Source organism: Anopheles arabiensis, chromosome 2 (genome assembly GCF_016920715.1).
Source record: "Anopheles arabiensis isolate DONGOLA chromosome 2, AaraD3, whole genome shotgun sequence".
NCBI classification, from domain to species: domain Eukaryota; kingdom Metazoa; phylum Arthropoda; class Insecta; order Diptera; family Culicidae; genus Anopheles; species Anopheles arabiensis.
This window is the reverse complement of record NC_053517.1, coordinates 82,725,916-82,747,300: the sequence shown is the minus strand read 5'-3', so window position 1 is coordinate 82,747,300 and position 21,385 is coordinate 82,725,916. Positions and strand designations below refer to the sequence as shown.

Sequence of the window (21,385 nt, the reverse complement as noted above, 5' to 3'; positions counted from 1 at the left end):
CGCAAAATCAAACAATATTGTGTGTAAGTTGTTAAAACACGAATCGTAATCGCATGAACATGGGGATAGCCTTAAACATTATTCAAGTTCAACATAACCGTTTTTCTGATGAGCTAAATTAATCTTCTTCATTGTATTTTACAACAAAACCTGCAGTTATGCGACTTAAACTTTGTACAAGTCTGTGTAACGAATATTTAGATTTTTTTACAAGTTACACGTTATTCTGAAATTCCAATTTCGGGTTATATGCAGTGTATAAGAAATAAAAACACATTACGGTATTATTTGTGAAAGTCAACATTTATTGGATTCCGATTTTCACATCTACATTACGCATACGTTGTAAAACTTAAATCAACTAAAAATAATAACATTCAGACTGCTTAAAGACGCTAGAAAAGCATACTCGTTTTGTAGGATTCAGCTAAACCAAACACGAAGAAAGGGCCAGATTTGGAAGGGAAAGGCTTGCTAACGGTTCCGAAACTATTCGAAAACAATAAATCGCTTCCCGCTTCGGTACGTCTCTTAAAGCTCGAATAAATATGTATTACCGCTTTACTAAAAGTAATATCCTAGAGTATTGATGGGGGTAGGGGGGGCTTACTATGAAGACATTGCTTAAAGTGTAAGGTATATTACCATCCCGGGGAAGGTTTTACTTATGCCCTTCCCCCTGGGGAAAAAAGCTAAAATTCTCTAAACCCCCTACGAATCGGGACGCTATCTAATACGTAAAACATTTGCAAGAGAAGAAGAAAAAACACGATCGAATCGAAACATTTGCCTTTTGGCTACACACTTTTCTCTGTACAAATGGGTGTCTCCAAGCCGGTGTCTGTTTGTTTGGTTAGAAGCCCTGGGCCATCCACAGTGCGAGGAAAATAGCGCATTCACTCGGCCGGCTCAGCTGAAGGATTGATTTGTGGGGCGCACATTTGTAGGCGCTCAGAAGATTATGTGTGGCGGTGCCACCAGCAGTACGGGCTGTAGATTGAGCGACTTGCGGGAGCCGGCGATACTGGCCACATCCGTCACGTACGCGTTGTTAATTTCTCCTGCAAGGCGTTGGAAGAGAGGAAAAAAAACATTAAGTGATACATTCAGCGAGTAGAGGAAACAGGATAGTGATCAGATACAATGCTGCAAACGCATTTCAACCCAACCTTCCGTTTCTTTGCTCTAATACATACTGCTTTGGTATTGCGGTTCAGGTTGCAAACGGACGTGTCGTGTCGCCAGGATGAAGGACAGCGTGGCCAGAATGAATCCATCGATGCAGGCTAAAATACAAAAACGTACAGAGGTGAATTGAAAATTGCAAAATAAAAACGAAAGTTTTAAGCAAGATTACTCACCAATGATCGCCAACGGATAGGCCCAGCACAAACTGCACAGCCCAACCTCGAAGCGGTTCGACTCTGGACCGCAAACCTTACGGAACTCGTCCGAGTTCCATCCGAACGGGAACGAAACGCAGGCAATCACCATGCAGAGAGCTAAAAATAGAATGAATAATGAGATTAAGCACAATGAGACAGAGTTTCATATTATTCTAACAGTAAGCTCCGAGCAGCACGATCGAGCAGAGGTGTCAAACACACCATCCAGAATTTTAATTTCAGTAAGAAATTAAGCATTTTTTTTAAACAAAATTCAGAGTATCTAGGCTTATATTATTTAACGTCCTCTACAAGGTTGAATGACGTTCGATTTGTATGCAAAAACAATCCTCACATATATTCAAACAAACAGTGTCATACAGACAGGTTTTATAAAAAGGTTTCCCAAGGATTTTTGGTTGTTTTCCAAAATATTTTGGATACTTATAGGATGGAAATCGTTCTGCGATTTACAGAGCGTCTCTCAGGTGGTGTTGTTCATTTCTATTGATTTTCAATGACACGATGCCCATGAATCGTGAGAACGATGATTATTTTATATAACAACTCTCACGCACATAAGCCTTTTTCCATACCTCGTCCGGCTACATAGACAATACGGCTGATATGTCGAGTGTTTATTTTTAATAACAATTGGCCTGGTTTAAAAAAATGGCAGTACATTTTGGCAATACCTAATTATCTATAACTTCATGTTGTTTTAAGAAACATTTATTATTTTAGTACTGAAATTTAGATTTTTTGTCATTATGTCGGAAGCGAGGTGGACTGAACCTGCATATACCAGGAATAACTGTATATGCCCTCTTGACAAATCAATACCGAGCAGAGCGCAGTTCCCTTAAATACAGCTAGCCTCATATCCTCCAAGCTGGTAGTCCGTCGAATCTGGCCACCATTCCAACCTGGTATCCCTGCCTGAGAATCGTGGTAAGACAACTTGCATATTTATCCTCTGCATATGTTTCAAACCCCTCCTCATGTAAACTTCGTCGCATGCTTGTGGATAAGCTACCAGATGCCAAAGTAGCACAAGCAAATCATCAAATCTGCTGCATCAGAGTCTGGGCTAATATTCAAAGTTTTGCCTTATCAGCACAACAACCAGCTACTCTGTACATGCTAGCACATGGTAAGGCCTCACATGGAGAGCTCTTGTTTCGAACGGGAAGAAAGACTTCCAATCAATGTTCGTTTAGTCCTCAAATGGAAAGTCTGGAACACAAATTTGCTTGCTGTAGTAGAGTAGCGGCGGCATGGGCACTGCTGCAGCAAGAAATTGTTTGCAATAGCTCCAGGAGGCCTGTTTCTAGTCTGCGATTTCCAGAAATAGCAGGAGTTAGTCCGGGAATGGCTATATGTATTCTTAGGTTGTTTGCTAACTACATTTTCCACATCGTTGATAACAACGATGATGAGATAGATTTCGTCGTCTTTAAGTGTGTACTACTTTTGTAAATGTATAGCTATATTAGAGTATTTTGTAAATATCTACCCTAGTAAATAGAACTTATTCTGTACACGCGAATATAGAGTTTTTTTTAAGTTTTTATGCAATAACAGATTTCTTTCGGCACATCATATCACTTTCTTAAGGAACTCTGTGTATCCATGCTCTTCAGAAATGACAGACTGTCGGATAAAATTATACCCGGATGACCGGCACTGAATATTGAATTGGTTATCAATCAGGGTTGTCAAACATAGCGTCCATTTTCAGTCACTTTACTGGAGTAAAGAAAAAACCCTTTTGCATAATATAAACCATCAACTATAATCCCATGTAGTACATCAAGCCATGAAAACTTATTGAGCTACCCTCTAAAAATATAAGAAATTGAAGCCACGTTTGGTACCAACTACAAAACATCGACACTGCTGCAATTGCAGCAACGAAACCAGCTGTTGCCTCCATTCCATTTCCTGGTCGTGCCCATTAAACAATGCCCACGGTAAATCCCAGTACCCACTCGCGCTTAGTTGCTTCCCGGGAAGAGTGTCCGTTTGACATTTGAGAACTTCCTTCACTTACCAGCTGGCAAATCGCCTCTTGAGATCCATTTCAATAGAGAGCCATTACGTGCTATAAACATTTGCACAACAAATCCCACACACTAAACATTATTTTAAAACCTTAAACAAACCCAATCCATCGGGTTTGCCTGCTCGGCGTAGCCTCAATATGGGAAAACAGCTTCCACTGTAAATTGCGGAACCATCAGATAATATTGTTCATTACATTACACACTGGGTAGATTCCAATGATTTCGTACCGACACTTTCCCTTCACCGAGCGGCCAACCGACGCCAGCGCGTGTGTGTCACTTTACACTAATGCTCGACTTTACGCAAACACACAACGGCTCCCCGCCTGCACCGCATATGAAGGGAGAATATGAAAAAAAAAAACCATAACAAAAATGAAGCAAATTTGCATACATTACATTTATGGAACTATTCACCCCTCGGCTTGCATGGAAAATGGCGACAAACGCGTAAAACCGGCGTCTCATCCGGTTAACCGACTGAGCTAAACTGACCCTGGGAATTTTAACCCATGTTGGGTTGCTGGCTTTTTATGCCTTTTTTGCACTCTAAACTACGCCCCAAAATGAAGCTTTGCTGGAGTGCGTGTTATAAAACATTTTTGCACACCCTACTGAGAGGAGGAAGCGGAGAGACAGGGAGATTAATTTCACTGCTTGCAAGAGGAAGCTCCAGCTAGTAAGCGAAGCGAAAGGAATTTACAACCCGCAAAAAAGTGTCTTTAATGATGGACAAGACGAAAAACGGGAATCAGCGCTTAAGCATCGCATAATTGTCAAGATGTACACCAGCAGCATGCAAGCATACATTTTTATAGTGAGTGAGTGTGTTTTTTCTTTTCGTGGTCCAGTCCGGAAATGAGCATTTCACGGTAGCCATCTGAGCTTTACGCTTGTGCTTAAACCATCGAGACGCAATTAACCGAGACATCAACGTGTTGGCCGTGCTTTATGGCGTACCATTTTGAGTAGAAAGCGAGCGAGGAAACACATAACAACAGCGCAAGAGGAGGAATGGCCCTTTATGAAGCTGCATTGGGTAAACATTTGTTTTACCTTTTTGTATAAATTTAATTAAAAAAAAAACAATGTTACTAGTGTAATGGTAAAAGTATACCTTTTCACAATCAACCAAACAGCAATCAAACCATATCGATCAGAAAATATCGTTAACCCATCGTCAAGATAAACAGTCTCTCCTTTCTTCCTCGATCGCTTACGTCAGCCTTCTCTTTCGGCTTGGCGTGCCCGCACAATCAATCGGAGCGCATACGCCTCACGCAACCGACACAAATAATAGTAATAACGCACCTCCACCGCACCCGAAAAGCAGGCTCGTCAAATCTCATTTAACCATTTTACTACCTAACTTCCTTCGTGGCTTGTGTTCGAATGGCAGTGGGTCATCAGTGCGGCACATCAGAGTGAAAACCCCGAAACGTGTATAAAGATCGAAAGCGAAGGTGGCTGCGTAAGGTGGTGCGCATTGTAACTTGCAACATTTAAATGGATTTAGATTTGGCAGTTGAAATCAATAACGCACAACCGGGCGTGTGTGCTGTAAAAGCCACCCTCAGTGAGCCTCGTTGAGCTAATGCTGGAACGATTACGTGTTACTGAAAGATGCGCAAATATGATGCCTGAAAGCGCATGGTTTGCGAGTTTTGAGTTGGCCTCGTTTTTTTGTTTGTGAGTAACTCATAATTGCATCTTTTTATTGATTGAAGAGCAATGTAGTGTTATAGGCTCAAAGTATCGTTATAAAAAAGGACAATTAAATGTTGTCCTACATATGCGCCATATGATATGTCGCAAAGCGTTAATGGGGGTTTTTAGCGTGGCTTTTTCGAATTTGAGTCAGTTCCAATTTTAGTATTTCCGTCATATTTATCAGTCCTCAGGAGGGCATTTGATTTGTGTTGATAGAACACGTTGTTTTAAACCAATATTACGATGAAACTGCCGTTGGATGGTGTTACATTTATTGTTTATTGTTTATTCAAATCAAAAGTAATTGGCCAGAGGAAGTGGCCTTATCACTCACAATTACCCCAAGTCGTAAGACAAGCAATAAATAATACATAGAAGACTGAACCAAAACACGCAGGTACAGTAAGGTGATTTAAAAGTTAGTCGCATGATGCCAGTCAAAACTATCATAGAGAGCGTTAAATTTAAGAGCCATCTCAATTATGGGGTCGTTTTCACTGTAAGCTCGTCTTACTAGTTGAGTTCTGAGAGGTCGATAGATGCGAAAAGTTCTAGGCAATACATTCATGTTGATTCTTGCTAGTTGCTCGGGTGCGTCAGTCTCACCTATAAGTAACTTAGATATACATTTCAGCTGTGCAACGTCACGTTTCTTTTGAAGCATTACTTCTATACGACAGCTGATTTAGATATAAAAAACTCTATAGCTTAGCGTCTACTGCCATTTTATAACAACTCTATTATATATTGGCTGGACTTGAAAAAAATTTCAGTTAATTTGCAATTCGCAAGATCAACCAACAGCGCAATGGAGTTCCAATGTGTTCAAAAATACATCTTCATGCATCGATTACAGCCAATCCGTCACTTATAGCATCCGTATACTTCTGAAGAAACATCAGACTATCAAATGAAGGGCTATTTTTAGTCCCCTTTGATAGTTAGTACTTCGTCAAGTATTCAGGTAACAGGATCTTTGCGTGTTGATATTTAAGAATCCCAAAAAACGTGCCAGATATGTTATGTTAGACATGTTGGAAGAATTGGTATGATCGGTTGTGTCTGAGCACTAATTAATAACTTACGGTAGGTGTATCATGTTTCTGATAATAAAATTACTATTTTAGGTGTAAACTGACGCCAGGTGTAATACGTCATATGTTGGATCTAGACGGGATGGATTGACATAGGACAGTGTACATTACGTTCCGGGTAATACTTCAACAAACTTGCAAGTTAAACGGAATCACAACTGGCTGACCAAGGCCATGAATAAACTAACATGCTTATCATAAAGCAATTGTTTATCAATTTTTCCAGAACATATTGAAATCATAATTACCGGATGTGATAGCGTAGCGGATAATATCCCGGTTGCCGTTGAATAAAACTATCCCGTGAAGACATTAAACTTGGTGCATTAAAATATTATATCCTATCATCTTGGCAATCTCCGTTGGCATCACTTATGTATATAGCAAGATTTGATCACTTCTAACGTGTGCAACTTTATCAATTTGAAGTCATTTTTGCACCATACATTGTATAGAATGCCCCCTCCCAGACGCACAGCCAATTTCCAATATCTGCCTGCCCGTGTAGTGAATTGGTTTACTTTCAAAACCAACTTTCACTAGCAGGCCTGCCTCGCAACATAGATGCAAATTGTGGCTAAAAAGTCAACAAACTGCCATCCGACAGCTCCTACAACTTCCGAAGGAACAAGTTCCTAAGCGCTTTACGAGTGCGGATAAAGCAGTGATTGGAAGACAAGAGAGAGAGAGATGAAGAGAAAGGTCAGTGCCGACCTACGGAAATCGAAAATCTAGATCTACGTCGCTGCTGCGCCAGCCTTGGAAGTGGCCAAGCTTTGCAACGATAGAGAGAGGACCAGAAACTTGCAGGACCACTTTTTCCACCCAGTAACAAAAAGTGTTTCATTTCCCGACGGTAATGCTTTCAATTTTGTTTAAATGCTGTTTCTATCCAACGCATTTGATCGGAAAACGGTTGGCGCGGTGGACCAGTCCGGAGGGAAAATAGCACCGTAAACGCGGGCTATCGAACACGACCCATCGAACGGACATAGTGACAATGACCCACTTCCGAGCAAAGAGTGTTCCACAGCACAGCTACATGGCAGGGGTGAGCGTGCTTTCATCACCCGGACATTCCAGCTTTGCAGCACGGAGTTGGGAGAAAACTGAACACATCCTGGGCGCATCTGGGGGGCCGGGAGTGGGATGGAACCGATCATTTCTCTTTCGTTCAGGAAATGGAGTTCGGATGCCGGAATGGACCGAAACTATTTCAACCTCTTCTACCTTGGAAACCGGTTTACCCGTTGTCGGAACTGTCTGGTTGCTGCTGATTTCCAACACGAAGATGATGATGATGATGATGACGATTTCCAAAGCACACACACATTGGTGGAGTTGCAGAATGTATGGGCTCGGCTCTCGCCAGTTACTCTTCAATATAGGCGAAACCACCCCATCGACGACCTATCGGACGGCCTTCAGAGCGATCAAACGAAGTGAAGGGACTGATCCGCCGCATTCAGCTGCACTCGATCTGCAGTGCCCGAAACCGGATTAGAGACATCGCACCAAACAAGCTTTCATCGTGTTCGCCGTGACCATAAGTGCAGCCTTCAAGCAAATTGGACACGATCGGAGCCCGAAAGATACCTCTCGAGCGCAATTTGTGGATCTTCTTACGCGATTGATCATAGGCCCACCCCTTCAACCGACTCATCCCCTTGGCCGGCCGGGTGGCTAATTTTAAGCTAAAAGAGTACTCCTTTCGCATTTACAGCTCCTCCCATCCCCGACTTTTTATGGCGCTCTTCCGCACGATTATAGTGACGGTGGCGGCTGCTCTCCCGTTTTCGTCGTTCACTTCCGCTGTTTCGAATGTCGTTCACTGTAGTGCACATGCCGTCCCGATGGGTCTCCCGTCAATTTTCAATTTTGCCGCTAATGAACGCTAGGAGGCGAGCAAGCAATGAGGAAGCCCATAATATGCCTTTCATCGATAATCGAGCGCCACATGCTCATCATGCTCGCGTTGCTTCCCACGCGTCGCGCTGATTAGCCACGAATTTGCCACAAAAATTCCATCTCCAATCCGCAACTATGCACAATCGTGGCGTAGCGTTCCTTTCGTTTTGTTTCAAAAAGCTCCGGGCTTTTGGGGCGGGAAGATGGGTTGGTTAGGTCACACGGTTCGTTTCTATCGGCGTGCCAAAGCTACGAGCATAAATGCCCCCGCGAAAACTCACCGGAAAGCATCTGCATCCAGCCGCAGATGTGAAAGACGGTCGTTGACTTCATGAACACCATCAGCAGTAGGCAGCAGATCGCCAGCACGGAAGTGGCCACCGCCAGCCCGCAAAACACTGTTGCAACCTGTAGGTAGGGAGGAGTAAAAGAGTTGTGTTGTTAATCTAACACGTTTCGTTTGTTTAAAGGCGCACAAAAGAACGCTATCGCGGTGACCTGCTTATGGAAATGCGGGGCTAAGCTAGATACGGCTAGCTTTTGCGGGTCATGTGCATTTTAATCCCGCAAACCAAGACGCTCGTTAGAAGAATAGCTAACGGACACTGAGTTTGCATAAACGGGGCTGAGCAGTGAGTGATAGTCGTTTAATTTTGTGTGTATTTGCCACCTCACCTGAAACGCGATGGATTGCATTTCCAGCAGTTCCTCCAGCCGGCCGGTACAGCTATCGGTAAGATCGTCTTTCTGGCACACCTGCCACAGCCCGAGACGCCCGCCAATGTCTGAATCTGCATCGCCGACCCATTCTGGAATGGTGGAAATGAATAATAAAAACAGTGTTACATTTAAATGCGGTTTTTTTGAATGAATCTTGTACAGTTATGATAGGCTTCGCTTTTTATGATACACTTCTTTGTGGTGAGGGTGTGTTACTTCATCTGTGAGCGCTGTGTAACTAACGGAGCCGGTTATGAGCTCTTCCAAGATTATCTTAATACTACTACAAAGTCAATGAGCATTATTAAATAATAGATAAATTGACGCCCTCTTTATTCATTATGACTTATAAGCTCTAAGTTTGAATCTAGATAGACTGCAATCCTCTGACTGTAACCCATAACGTTTGTGGTAAGTTTTCAATGTACAAAAAGAACAATGGACATAATTAAAGACAGATTGTAGATACATACATGATCAAATAATTTGTTATATTTTACCGATTATTAAACCAATAAAAGGTATTAAACAGCGTCATAGCGCAGGACAAACGGTTGGTTTATCTTCGACAATAATGGAATCAATGAGAAGCATGTAGACATTGTGTTTAATTAAAAGAAATTATCTAGATGTTCTTGAAACTATAATTGAAATTCAAACATTTTTGTTGATATTTTATAAGATTTTCCCCACTTAAGCTTTACACAAACTAATTAGAAGGAACAGGATGAACAGAGGTGTTCATGCAAAAATATTGAATTATCTGACTACTTCATTCACAAACGCCATAGTAAAACCATTGCTTCAATTACCCATAGAAATGGTAATAAAGGAGAGTATGATTAATGGTTTATATAGCTTATCCAAATTAACTTCCAATTTCAGGCGCCGGTCAAACTATTAAGGAACTCCAACATTGTCCTAATCAAGGGTTTTAGCGCCGATAACAGAATATGTAGATCTTATAGAATAAAGCATATTTCTATTTGTCGCAACTACCGACCAAGGTCTGCTTTTTTGCTACTATTGCTTATACACTAACGTTAATAAAAACTAATTAATCATTTACTAATAGGTTTACCCAACCCACAACAGTCATTCAAGGAATTTAAATTCATGAAGACTGCCTCGTATGTCGTACGACTTGAAATAACGTTCTGCCTTTACTTTACGAGCTTTCATCGGTTTTAGTAAAAATAGTAAAATCTATTTTAGTAGCACCATTTAGACGATTTGGTTAAGTTGATAATAGCACCTTTGTTAGCTAATTTATAATCCCAACCAACAACATCCTTGGGTCAAGGGACCTGCCCTGACATAACCGTCAAATCGTTCGACTGTTTTTACAATATGCCTGTTATGCGTGCAAACCCCATATGGACCTCCTCGCAGCATTTACTATACCCCAATGAGCAAATCAATAAGTCAAAGATTATCAAGACCGTAAATGGCTTATGGCAGGGCTTTGGGGGACAGTGGCTGAAGTGCAAATTAACCAACAAGAAGAACGAAATATTACAACAGTTTAGGAGATAAAATATGGCTCGATTCGTTTAAATCTAAAGTAATGACAACAGATTAATCTAATCGTGTCTTCAGATTATACCATACAAAGAGGTAGCACACATTTTAATCCTTCCAGACCCATCATCACCCACGGGGCTATGGTATCCGAATTATAACTCACGATCAGTCCAAAACGTTGCAAAATATAATATCAACTATTGTGATGATTTATTGGTTAAAGAGGATACTTCAGATAGTTAAAGTACATCCCCAAAAGTAAGATATACCAGAAAGCAATGCGTTGAATAAATATAAAATCAGAAATCGGCAAAAAATATACAAACGCATAGCTAACAAAACGTCAAAACGAAAGTCTTTAAAATGCTTTACATCAATATTCAAACGCTTCAACCTATCCATGAATCAAAAACTGCTCTCGGTAAATCATTATATTAACCGAATTTCAAACAGTAAATAGAGCAACAAACACATCACTCCGCATCGAAAGATCATGTAATTACCGTGTCGAGAAACAAAGATCAATGACCACAGTTTTACACACACCGGCCAAGTAAAATGTACCATGTCATTCGATGCACAGCATAATGCCGCAAGATCATAATGCAATTACAAACGCATGAAACCCCCTTCCCCCCCTACACATCAGGACGGCTCACTTTAGCCAGGAGCGTGTCAGTATGTTACCGCGACCATTTTGCGGAGATTACCGAACACAATTTGACACACAAATCCGAGCCGAGCTGGAGGGCCGCCGAAGCCTACCGATACACGCCATTACACCATAAACAATCCATTAGTGATGGCGTTATAAACCAGCATCCCGACCCTCCCCATACAAGCTCCACCCCACTGACGCAGACCAGTGTGTCTCCAGTTGAAACCAATTACATCTTGCCCGGGTGGTGGTGTTTGCGAAGCGTGCAAGCAGAACAAAACCGACGGCAGAGAAACAGCTGCCATTTCCTGCATTTTCTCAGCCTATACCCACAGACACGCAAACAGAGAGCGGGTGGGTCCACTCAACATCTTCATCTGGGGTCCATTTATGTCAGCGGTGATTAAATAACAACAAAACGCACCACACAAAACTCGACATTTTCCACTTCAAGCGGTGCATTTCGGTGCATAATTGGCAAGCGTAAATTTCGGCAAAAGTTTCGAGTAACCAGTTCTTATCCTAATAAACCCCTGTCACTCGAAGAGCTGCATTAAAATCTATTTTGCACCGCTGTTTACACACTTAACAAGGCACCAAGGTGAGTTCCCGACATTTTAATCCCTCCCATCCTCCCCCCAAAAAACTCCCAGTGCCATTTGCAAGGGAACGAAATAAGCGCTCCAGATATCAGTCAATCACGCCCGGGCGAAAGGTGAAACGTGCAATCGACTTTCGTCGGCTGCCCCAGTGACAGTGCGGAGTTATTGGGATGGAGTGGAGTTTGGAGCGGAGTGGTTAAGCACTTTTGTCCGCAAATTATCCCGTGCGCAGAAGAAAAAAAACATCGGACTATTGCATAAAACCGTGCTTAAAACCATGCTGTCCCTGTCAATGGGTCGGTGTCCGGTCGAATGGGGGTAAAAGGAAAGGCACGAAGCAAAGCAATTGTGTGCACACAATTGTGCAAGAACAAATTGGGGGAGAATTGTCCTCGCTTTAAACTCTCGTTGGGTAAGTTGGGTTGTGAAATCAAGTAAAGTCGGTTGAAGCCCTTTTATTTTTAAACACAAAATCTGTACCGTTAGTACAGCAAATTTCCCTCCCGACCGAAGGTTTTCTTTCCCTTTGTTTTGCGCGCGATCGTTTCCCTCATTTTAATAACTGTATACCAACATCTACCGTCTATTGATCGTGAAAGGTTTTCATGTATGAAGCTCAATCTTCGCCAACGAAACAGCAAAACAGTTACGATTGATTGGTCGATTGTGCGATCAAAACTTCCCTCAAAGAGCTCTGGGCAAGAAAACTGTACAGGAGGCAAAGTGAAGCTTCTTCCCAACAAAACAAAAAGGGAAACTACGTGTATAGCGGAAAAAGGTTTTTCAAACGGTTACATTAATCGTCCCTGTGTGCGGGCATCGCATTATTATGCGTGAGCTTTGTGCCAAAATTGCATTATCAGCATCCCGAGCGGGATTGGAAGAGATGGGTTGGAAGGCGTTGATTAATTAACGTCAATCGCTTGCTTGGCGCATCTTGGCGATGATAATGAGTGCAAAGGCCGGGAAAACAAAATTGTGCATAATCGAACGATACAAGAAAAATAACACTCTCTCGCGGGAAATGAAATACAGGAGAAGAAAAGGGTGCGATAAACATGCAAATTTACACCAGTCGAAAGATGAATACTATACACACAAAGTTGGTGTAAGTGATGACGTAGTGGGACAGGGAAATAAATCACACTCATTATTTCCCTCAGTATCCTATTAAATACCACATTTTGTAAAACCAGGGAAACAAACATTAATTTCACGGTGTCGCACGGGGGTTCGTCGCTTCCTGGTTCGACAGAGGCGGCATAAAGTCACTCGCGTAGAGTCACACCGTTCGCCACTGCACAACAATGCCAATCAATTCCATCCGGCTTAATCAGATGGTCGCGAATTGTAAGCGAACTGCACCGACGATAATTGAACTCGCAAATCGTACTGAAACGTTTGCCCCTTTCCCACAGCAAATCATAACCCAACGGGCGGATGAAAAGAAGCAAGCATCATAATCACCAGCAACAAGTGGGAAACAAACTTTTACTTTCCGGTCCGAAACTCTTATGGCACAAGACAGTTTTATTGCATCATGTTTAACCACCTTTAATGTTTCCAGCACCGAGCGATATGATCATTATGGTTATTATGATTTAATTTTAGTATTATTTAAGGTGCAAATCGCTAACCAGGGAGAGGTTCGTCGCCTCATGCAACAAGCAGGCGCGTTCAAGTCTTTTGATTCGCTCGATCGCGCCAATCTCGCTGTGGATTTAGCTAATTGAAGTGCGCACAGAAAGGAAAGAAAATATCTTTGTAAAAAACAGCGCTCTCTTCTTCTTTTTGCCCCCTTAACAAGCTTGTCCACAATTATACCAGCAGCAACGAGCACAGACGAAGCTTTTAATGTGAGCTTGCGAAAACAAACCCTGGTCAATTGTTGCGTCCTGCCCCCCTTGAATTTGCCTCCCATTCCTACACAAAACAGCAGGCAGGCAGGTTTGTTTGGAAACAACTTTTTAAAAGGTCACAGCCAACGACACAAGCCACAAAGCCGCGCATGCTTGAGGGCGAAGAAGCGGCTGTAGCGTCTTAGGCAGAGGCGCCCAGCACATGTGCAGCAAGATGGAACCCCGTGCAGTGTCTGTGTGTCTGTGTGTGTGTATTGGTGGGGCCCCCTTTTTTCGACATCTTCACCACATCCATATGGAAGTTGTGGATTTTTACACCTACACAAACAAACAGCATTAAACTATAATGGAGTGACGTATAACGGCTTAGTAGCAGCAGCAGTAGCAGCAGCTGGTTAAGAACAGTCCCCCCTCCCGTTCCTTCTGTTTACACTGCATAATCTGGCGATGCCTTTATTTTTAATCGAGACCTCGGAATCGTAAGCGGGTGTTCCACTACAAATTGCACCATATCGTTTACCCGTGCCATTGTGCCCATTGTGAAAAAACAAAAACAATGGGCAATGGCGAATGGAATATTAAATGGGTTAGATGAAAACTAACAAGCACTGGAGCGCTATTGAATTAAATGATACATTCTTGCATCAGAATAGCCCGTGAGTGTGATAATTGGTGTTGAATTAGATCAGCACAGCTTTTTAATTTTATTTTTAAATTTTTTAAACAGAGTTTGAAATTTATGTTGTTCACGTGAGAGCTGCATAACGGAATTCTTTTGAGTTCAAGCCTAGTTCTTTACAGAGCAGTGTGACTTTGTGAACCAAATTTCAAACAGCATGCTAAACAATTGCACCAAAATGAACCTCAGATGGGATGTAGAAAAATATACCATCTCACGTTTAACATTAAAAATAAATTAAATTGATACTTTTAAATAAAAATTATAAGACATGTTAAAAAAAAATCGTAAATCTTTAACAGTAGTTAATATTGACTGTACTGACTGTCTGACTGTATTGACTGACTGACACTGTATATTTTCAACTGACTGGATGCCCTATTGAGTAGATATGAAAGTCAGAGGTGGTTCAAACCCCTTTTCGGACCCATTTTACCCGTACCAAGAGTGACTGACTTGACTAACTTCAGTGCTTCAATGCAAAATCTGCTAGTAAACCCTATTTAAGAGGCAGCATGATCGGACGTAGCATGTAACACCAGAAGTAGCAAAAAACAAATAGGATGCTGTCATCACATTTGGTCTTATAGTTTGATTTACTTTAGTTTAACGCAATATATCGTGGTTTAATATTGTCAAATTTGTCATAGGGGCTCTTCACGATTCTAGTCAGCTTTTGTATATGTAGTTTGACAGTTGGAGGCTGAAATCATGTAAACACTCCATAAACTAGCCTGCAATTTTCAGTCTAGATTATTCTAGTCTCAAAGCTAGAATTAGACTCGAGTATCTGCTAAAAGAACCAGAATCAAAGTGTATGTAGTCCAAGTGGTCTCATAGCATGTTTTTATAACCAAGTTTGAAAAATCAGCCTTCTAAATACATTCACGTTGGGTTAAGCCCAACTGTATATTAAACCCACTTAGATAGAATTTAGATAAAAAATACCTTAATTCGCAGTAAAATATTGATCGTACACCTATCATTAAATCATCATTAGTACACTATCATTGGTATCATGACATAAACTAAAATAACACATTTCACGTCATAATTTAGTCATTTAAAGTAACACATTTCACGTTATACATTATTAATAAATAATAATGTATTACTTGGAAAATACCGGCAAACTGTTCTTCTCCGGCTATTTGTAGATAATGTAAAAAAGTCTGTTGTGACCAGTATGTGACCGTTACGTAATTCTCGAAAGAACACAAATCAAAAGAATGGAGTGGTGAATTGTCCGAAATCGTATATTTTAGCTCCACATTTCGACAAACAAACAATTTCTGGAGTTGTTAACATTTTTAACACGTTTTTACTGGATGTGGAATAATCTGAAGCATTTCAAACGTCTTACTTACTAACTATTTTAAGCCTTAAAATGTATATTATTTTGGTTGCTTGTCAATTTGTTTGTTAATAAACAGCCAAATTCAAAATAATACGACCGAAGCCGTTTTTTCTGAATAAAAAATTCAACAATAAAAAGGACAAATTCTCATTTCAGTATCTGCTTTTCCTATCTTAGCTAGTTTTCAGGCTAGAATTAATATGTTGATGCTCTCCCAGAGCATCGATTTGAGTTTTTTTTAAATTAGAGTGTACCATAAATGATTTTAGCCACTGTAAACCGTGTCAAACATCCCCAACAATTATTTTATACTATTGTTGTTCGTAAGATTAAACGTTGAAACGTATTAAATTATCTTTGTATTGTTCTTAAAACGAAAATCCCTACCCTTTGGTTGAACAACGGTCACTTTTTAATTGGCGCAATCCCATCACGCAAAGAATGCGGCTATTTACATTATGGTCTGAAAAATGCTATGCAAGCTTGTGCTATCGGTCACTAAGAAATAATATCGTTTTGTTATTTTGCCTAAGTTGACAAATTTCTCAGCATTAGGACGCTGTTGTGATATGGTCAAAATAAAATAAAACAATGCAATGAGCGTAACTGATAAACATCTTGGTCGTTTCAAACGTTTCAAAGTGTTTGCATGCAACAGTGTTGGTTGCGAAATACTTGGGTTAGACAGCCACGACTAATCAGTGGCTGATAAACTAATTTCAAGTTTATTTACCTTTTTTTGGTATTTCCCGCAACAACTCTAGCCCCAGGCGAAATCAAATTTAAATTTAAGTTCAACTCACGTTCTGTTCAAACCATTTCTTACAAGATCACAGTTAAGAATCACACTGAGCAAAACAAAAGCACACCAAATGTGACCGACCACAAACACATAACTGCACAAAACCATTTATGCAATCGTAATAGAATTCGAACAACCACGCTTTGCTTGGTTTTATTTCTTCCTGCACACCACACACAGCTCCTCACAACCAAACGTACAGTGCGCAGTGCAAGTCACGTTTTGTTTTTACGAAAACAATTGCATGCTTCTTTTTATTGGCCCTGTTTTTTCAGTAAAGAAGCATACCAAGAAGAGTACCTCTAACATCGAACCCCAAAGCGGTCTGCTTACCTGGTGTTACGAACGCGACGACACTGATGATCGCGTAGCAAATGCTGAAGATCGCCCACAGGACGGCGATCGCCTTCGAGTTGCGGATGTAGTTGGTCGCGTACATGTGGCTCGAGTCAACGTACTCGATCTTCGTTCCCATGTTTGTGCTGTTTTAGGGGGAGGAGGGTTGTGTTTTTGTTTGACTTCAATTCAACCGAGCCTTTTTGACGGTAAAAAATCGATCCAGAGGATGCACGTGATCGTATGCAGAAGCGGCACAGTCAGTCACTTTTCGCACAAGAAACACACACAAACCGAGTTGGAGGTATTTTCACTTCACAGCCACACTAAAAACGAACCAGCGTTGTCACTTGTTTGTGCAGTCACTTTCCGACGACACTTTGGAGACACTAACACTTGCAGTGGTGGATGAAAAACACAGCCGATGATTCCTGTTTTGGAAAATGTAATTAAATTAACTATAAAGTGGGGCAGCGTTTTTTCTGCACGCTTCAAACGATTCAACCCTATCGTCACGTTTCCAGCAGCTGATGCTGATCGGTGGAAGTGAAAGAGGTGTCTTTTTTTATTATCTCACTTCACCAGTGAACCCGGGTTGTGAAGATTTTGTTCGTTTTTGTGCACTTGAAAGTGATCTGTTTCACACCACAGCGTTCGGCGAGCAGTTTGTAACAAGTGTAATGGAAAGGTTGATCAAGGCGAGTCGTGATGTTGTAAAGTGTAAGTTTCTCTTTAGCGATCATCAGTGGCGATGGTGGTCATGACGACGATGATGACACCCACCCATATACCTGGCATGCTCAACAAGCGTGCGTCGTAAAAATCTATCTCGTTTAAAAACGCTTCCCACTTTATGGATCTAGTTTTCGCACCGAGGGAAAAGGGGATCGTTCGTTCAGTCCAAGCTCGTCCAACAGTACGGCAGTATTGATTTGAATGGTGAAACATCCCTCTCCAAAATCACGAAGCATATTAAAATAATTGGACAAACAAATGGAAATCGATTAGAGGGAAACAAGATAACCGCTTTGTTCGGCAAATCGGGAAATAACTTTAGCGATCAATCAACCTTTTTTCTCCACCTGAACGAGCTGTGGCGGCTTGCCTGCACCGGCCCACCCTTGCTAATCAACCCGCTTCTAATCAACGACAAGATGGATCGTGGCATTTGTTTTAGCAAACGCTTACACACGCACTGCTATCATTAAAACACACACTCTTCCCCCTCCGTTCCAATCATCACACCTCGCTAACGCATCCGGACCGCAACCGAGCTCTCCAACGCTTCGACGCCTTTTACTCGCACGCCAATATAATGAAATTTATGTAATCAAAATCAAATCAATGGTTAATGCTTTCTTCCACCCCAGCCAGTCGTGAGCTGGGATGATAGTAAACTATTCCGTTTCTTTTTTTCCCCGAATAAAACATCGCAAAGCGTTTGTCTTCACTGTGCGATGCTCACATCGTCAAGATACTTTCGTGCGTGCGAGAGTGTGTGTGGGAAGAGACCTTTGCTGTGTGTAACAATTGGGAGTAACAGGGGGTAAGGAAAACGTTGCTTTTGGTTGGGCTTTATATTGGAGGAAAATGAGGTAAAAGTAAAACCAAACTGCTTGAACCTCCAAACCTTGAATGGTGCGTCGTTACATGACGCCTTGTAACAAAGGTATAAACATCCGACTGGTGTTAGATGTGAAACTAGCGATCACACATCACACACCTCAGGCGGGAGATGGCTGTAAAAAAAGAAGGTTGTAATCCAAACCAAACATCAAACTTGTGCCCTGTTCCGTTTCGGAGCACTGCGATTCAAGTGTCAACGACGGGAAACGGGTCTTGTTTTAACGCAAAAAGTAACAATTTTGTAATGCGATAATTTGTACCTGCTAACCACATCCCACCCACGACCCAAAAGGGGAAATAGATTATTATTATTATTTATGTTCAAGAAAATTTACCACGAAAAAACCAGCTTCAATTCACGGAAGCTTAACGCGCGCGCGGTTCACGGTTCGCCCTTTCCACGCTCGTTGAAGTCTTTCGTGCATAGTGGTATTGCCTTGCGTAATAAAGCTTCACCACACCCGCATGGTTGATCTTTGCGCAGCCGCTCACACACACGCTCGTTTGACAGTGAGATGAGCTTTAGCTGCTGACGATGATGACGACGACTTACACCCTTCGAACTACGCCTCCTCCGCCTTCTAGAGCCTGTTGCCTGCTGTGCTCCAAGCCAATCCGACACGGTTCGGCGCACCTGATGCGTGTAAACTAGGCGCCTGAGCACGTCGAAGAGCGGCCGACACGACAGAATAATGTCAAGATTTTGCTGCTTCCCCCTTTGCAGACAAACTCAAAGATGGAAGAGCTTCTAATGTCGGTCGAGATGGTCGCTTCTCGCTTCTCGTAGCGCTAAGCTTTTGACCTCAATTTTGTTCGACGGAGAAAAAGTGTTTTCCCCCAAAAGGTGGTGGGTGCTAAATTTCTCTCTCTCCCGTAAATCTTTCCCTTTGCTGACAGGTTGATTAATAGTCCTCGGTGATCTTCGGGACTTGGATCGTGCTTGGAATCGAAGTTTGATCATTAGATAAGAGGACGCTCAGGGAGGCGTGTGTAAATCTCGCTAACTCGATCTACATTTTTGCCGATTTTGTTTACCTTTGCAAACACACAAACACGCACACACACACACAGACAGCTTGTGTACGTTTTGTACGAAAGACTTTACCAGGCGAAGGCAACAAACCCCACACAGGAGGGCTGATGGCCAATCCACGTCATGCATCGTAAGTCAACTTCTCAGAGCAAAAGGCAACCTTCTTCTCTGTCGGATGCCGGTTCTTCTCACAAAGGAAGGCAACGCAGGCAACATACACACACGCAAAGCAACGTTTAAAGCGTTACGATGAAGTGAAACCTTTTTTTTTTCTTTTCCTCCCTTCGGAAATGTTGACCTGACAGGGGCGGTGGCGACGAACCAACTTGCATCGTGTGTCTTCTCTCCTTTCCACTCTGTTCTTGGTAGTGGTTCCAGGTGACCTAAACTCACCAAAGAAACCATACAAACGCACACAGCCACACACATACACACACATAGATAGATGCTGACGATCTTCAAGTTACGATCGCGCACGTCGCTGCGAACGTTTGACTTTAGACACCAAGCAACGAACCCTCTTCCCCCACCGGACACGCTCGGCGCTAGCAACTGGAAACTCTGCTCGCCTGTTACTTTTAAGCTTACTGCGCTTAAAGTTTATCCAACGAACAACGGTGCGCGCGCCTTTTGCTGCCATCCTGGTCTAAGCAGGTTAACCTCCTTCACTTTGTTTCTCTCTCTCTTTCTGCATGTTCTCTGCTGCACCAGGCATGATTCATCGAGGTGGCCGACTGTGGACCGCCGAAAAAGAAAAGAAGCTAACGCAAACCAGCTGTTCTGGAGAAGCTTTCGAAGTTATTGCTGGCGAGCTGCAACTTAACTTTTCTGAAGTACATTAAGAGTGACCTTCGCTATTTTTACCATTTAAAGGTACTGTGAGACTTTGTATCCTTTGCCGAAACCGACCACATTCTCACCTTCATCAAGGACGACTCCTTTTTAATTCGCTTCTTTAAGAGAAAAACGGAGGGTTTTACTATTTATCAGCCCCTTTCGAAAGAACGAACGCGCCGAACTTCCCAGGGCTTCAGACAGTCTCATTCCGCAGGTGACAAAACAGACCTGCCGCAGCTAACGGCAAGCGCACGATTGTTCGTGGCAGTCTCTATTGCACCATCGTTCGGAAGAAGTGTTCCCACGAAAATGTACATTAATTTTTCTTCATTCTTCCGGCGCCATCGGTTGCGTAGTGGGAGACTTCAAAACAGACACACTGTTGGGAACCTGCGTGCTACGAATGGAACTGAACTACAGACTGACGCGATCGTGATGATGGAGATGATGACGGTGATGACGATGGTACAGGCCACTGTGACCTGTTTGTTTTTAGGGTTGCTTTTCGCTTTTGCGAAACGAATGATGTGGTGGTGGCGATGCTGTTTCGACTCAAAGCTCACTATTCCTCTTCCGTTTTCGTACCGTTACCGGGCGCATGCTAATGAGCAAACAAATTCTTCTTCCCTCCAAGAAGTACGAAATTACCACAAACACAAATACGCACAAAATTCCACTGTTTTTTGATATCTTCTTTCGCTTCGATCACACACTCCAGGGATCTTCCGTTCAAGATGGTGATGGATATTTCAAGTTGTGTAGCAAAATGTTCACACTACAGCACCAAAAAAAACGGTCAGTCAAAATACAAAACAATCTGCGAGCTACACTGTTCCACGAGCACGGCACAAAAACACTCGAAACATGAAACTTATGCTGACGCTGCAAACATTTTGTGTTTTTTTTGCTTCTGCTACTCGCTCTTTTTCTCACCCTTATATGCCAGGGCAACTTGCACTGCACTGGAGACGATCGTCGCTGTCTGTCTCAACGGACCATTGGCAAGAAACTGTTGAGAGATCAGAAGTCAAACGCCGTCTGCAGCACCCCTCTTGGGCTGTGCTGCTGCCAGGTAACAAAGCGAAGATCATGGAAAACAGCATATAGCATGCTCTCGCTCTCTTTTGAGCGTTCCGTGGAGAAGGCAGGAGCGTTCGTTTAGGCGCGATCGCGCTTACCAATACACCGA

The 21,385-nt window shown here is 42.2% G+C and overlaps 1 protein-coding gene across 4 annotated transcripts; it reads right to left on the bottom strand.

Annotated features, from left to right (window-relative positions):
* Positions 1 to 284: 284 nt before the first annotated feature.
* Positions 285 to 21,259, bottom strand: LOC120895831 (LHFPL tetraspan subfamily member 3 protein). 4 transcript variants are annotated; one of them, XM_040299504.1, is made up of 7 exons: positions 21,130 to 21,259; positions 16,698 to 17,131; positions 8,839 to 8,972; positions 8,445 to 8,571; positions 1,362 to 1,502; positions 1,197 to 1,286; positions 285 to 1,061 (listed from the first exon to the last, which is right to left on the bottom strand). In XM_040299504.1, exons 2-7 carry the CDS (start codon positions 16,837 to 16,839, stop codon positions 952 to 954), a joined length of 744 nt encoding a protein of 247 aa, XP_040155438.1. In that variant the 5' UTR covers positions 16,840 to 17,131; positions 21,130 to 21,259; the 3' UTR covers positions 285 to 951. The 4 variants fall into 4 exon arrangements, with proteins under 4 accessions (XP_040155438.1, XP_040155440.1, XP_040155441.1 ...); XM_040299506.1 differs by lacking the exon at positions 21,130 to 21,259 and adding an exon at positions 20,845 to 21,098; XM_040299507.1 differs by lacking the exon at positions 21,130 to 21,259 and adding an exon at positions 20,864 to 21,098.
* Positions 21,260 to 21,385: the final 126 nt, after the last annotated feature.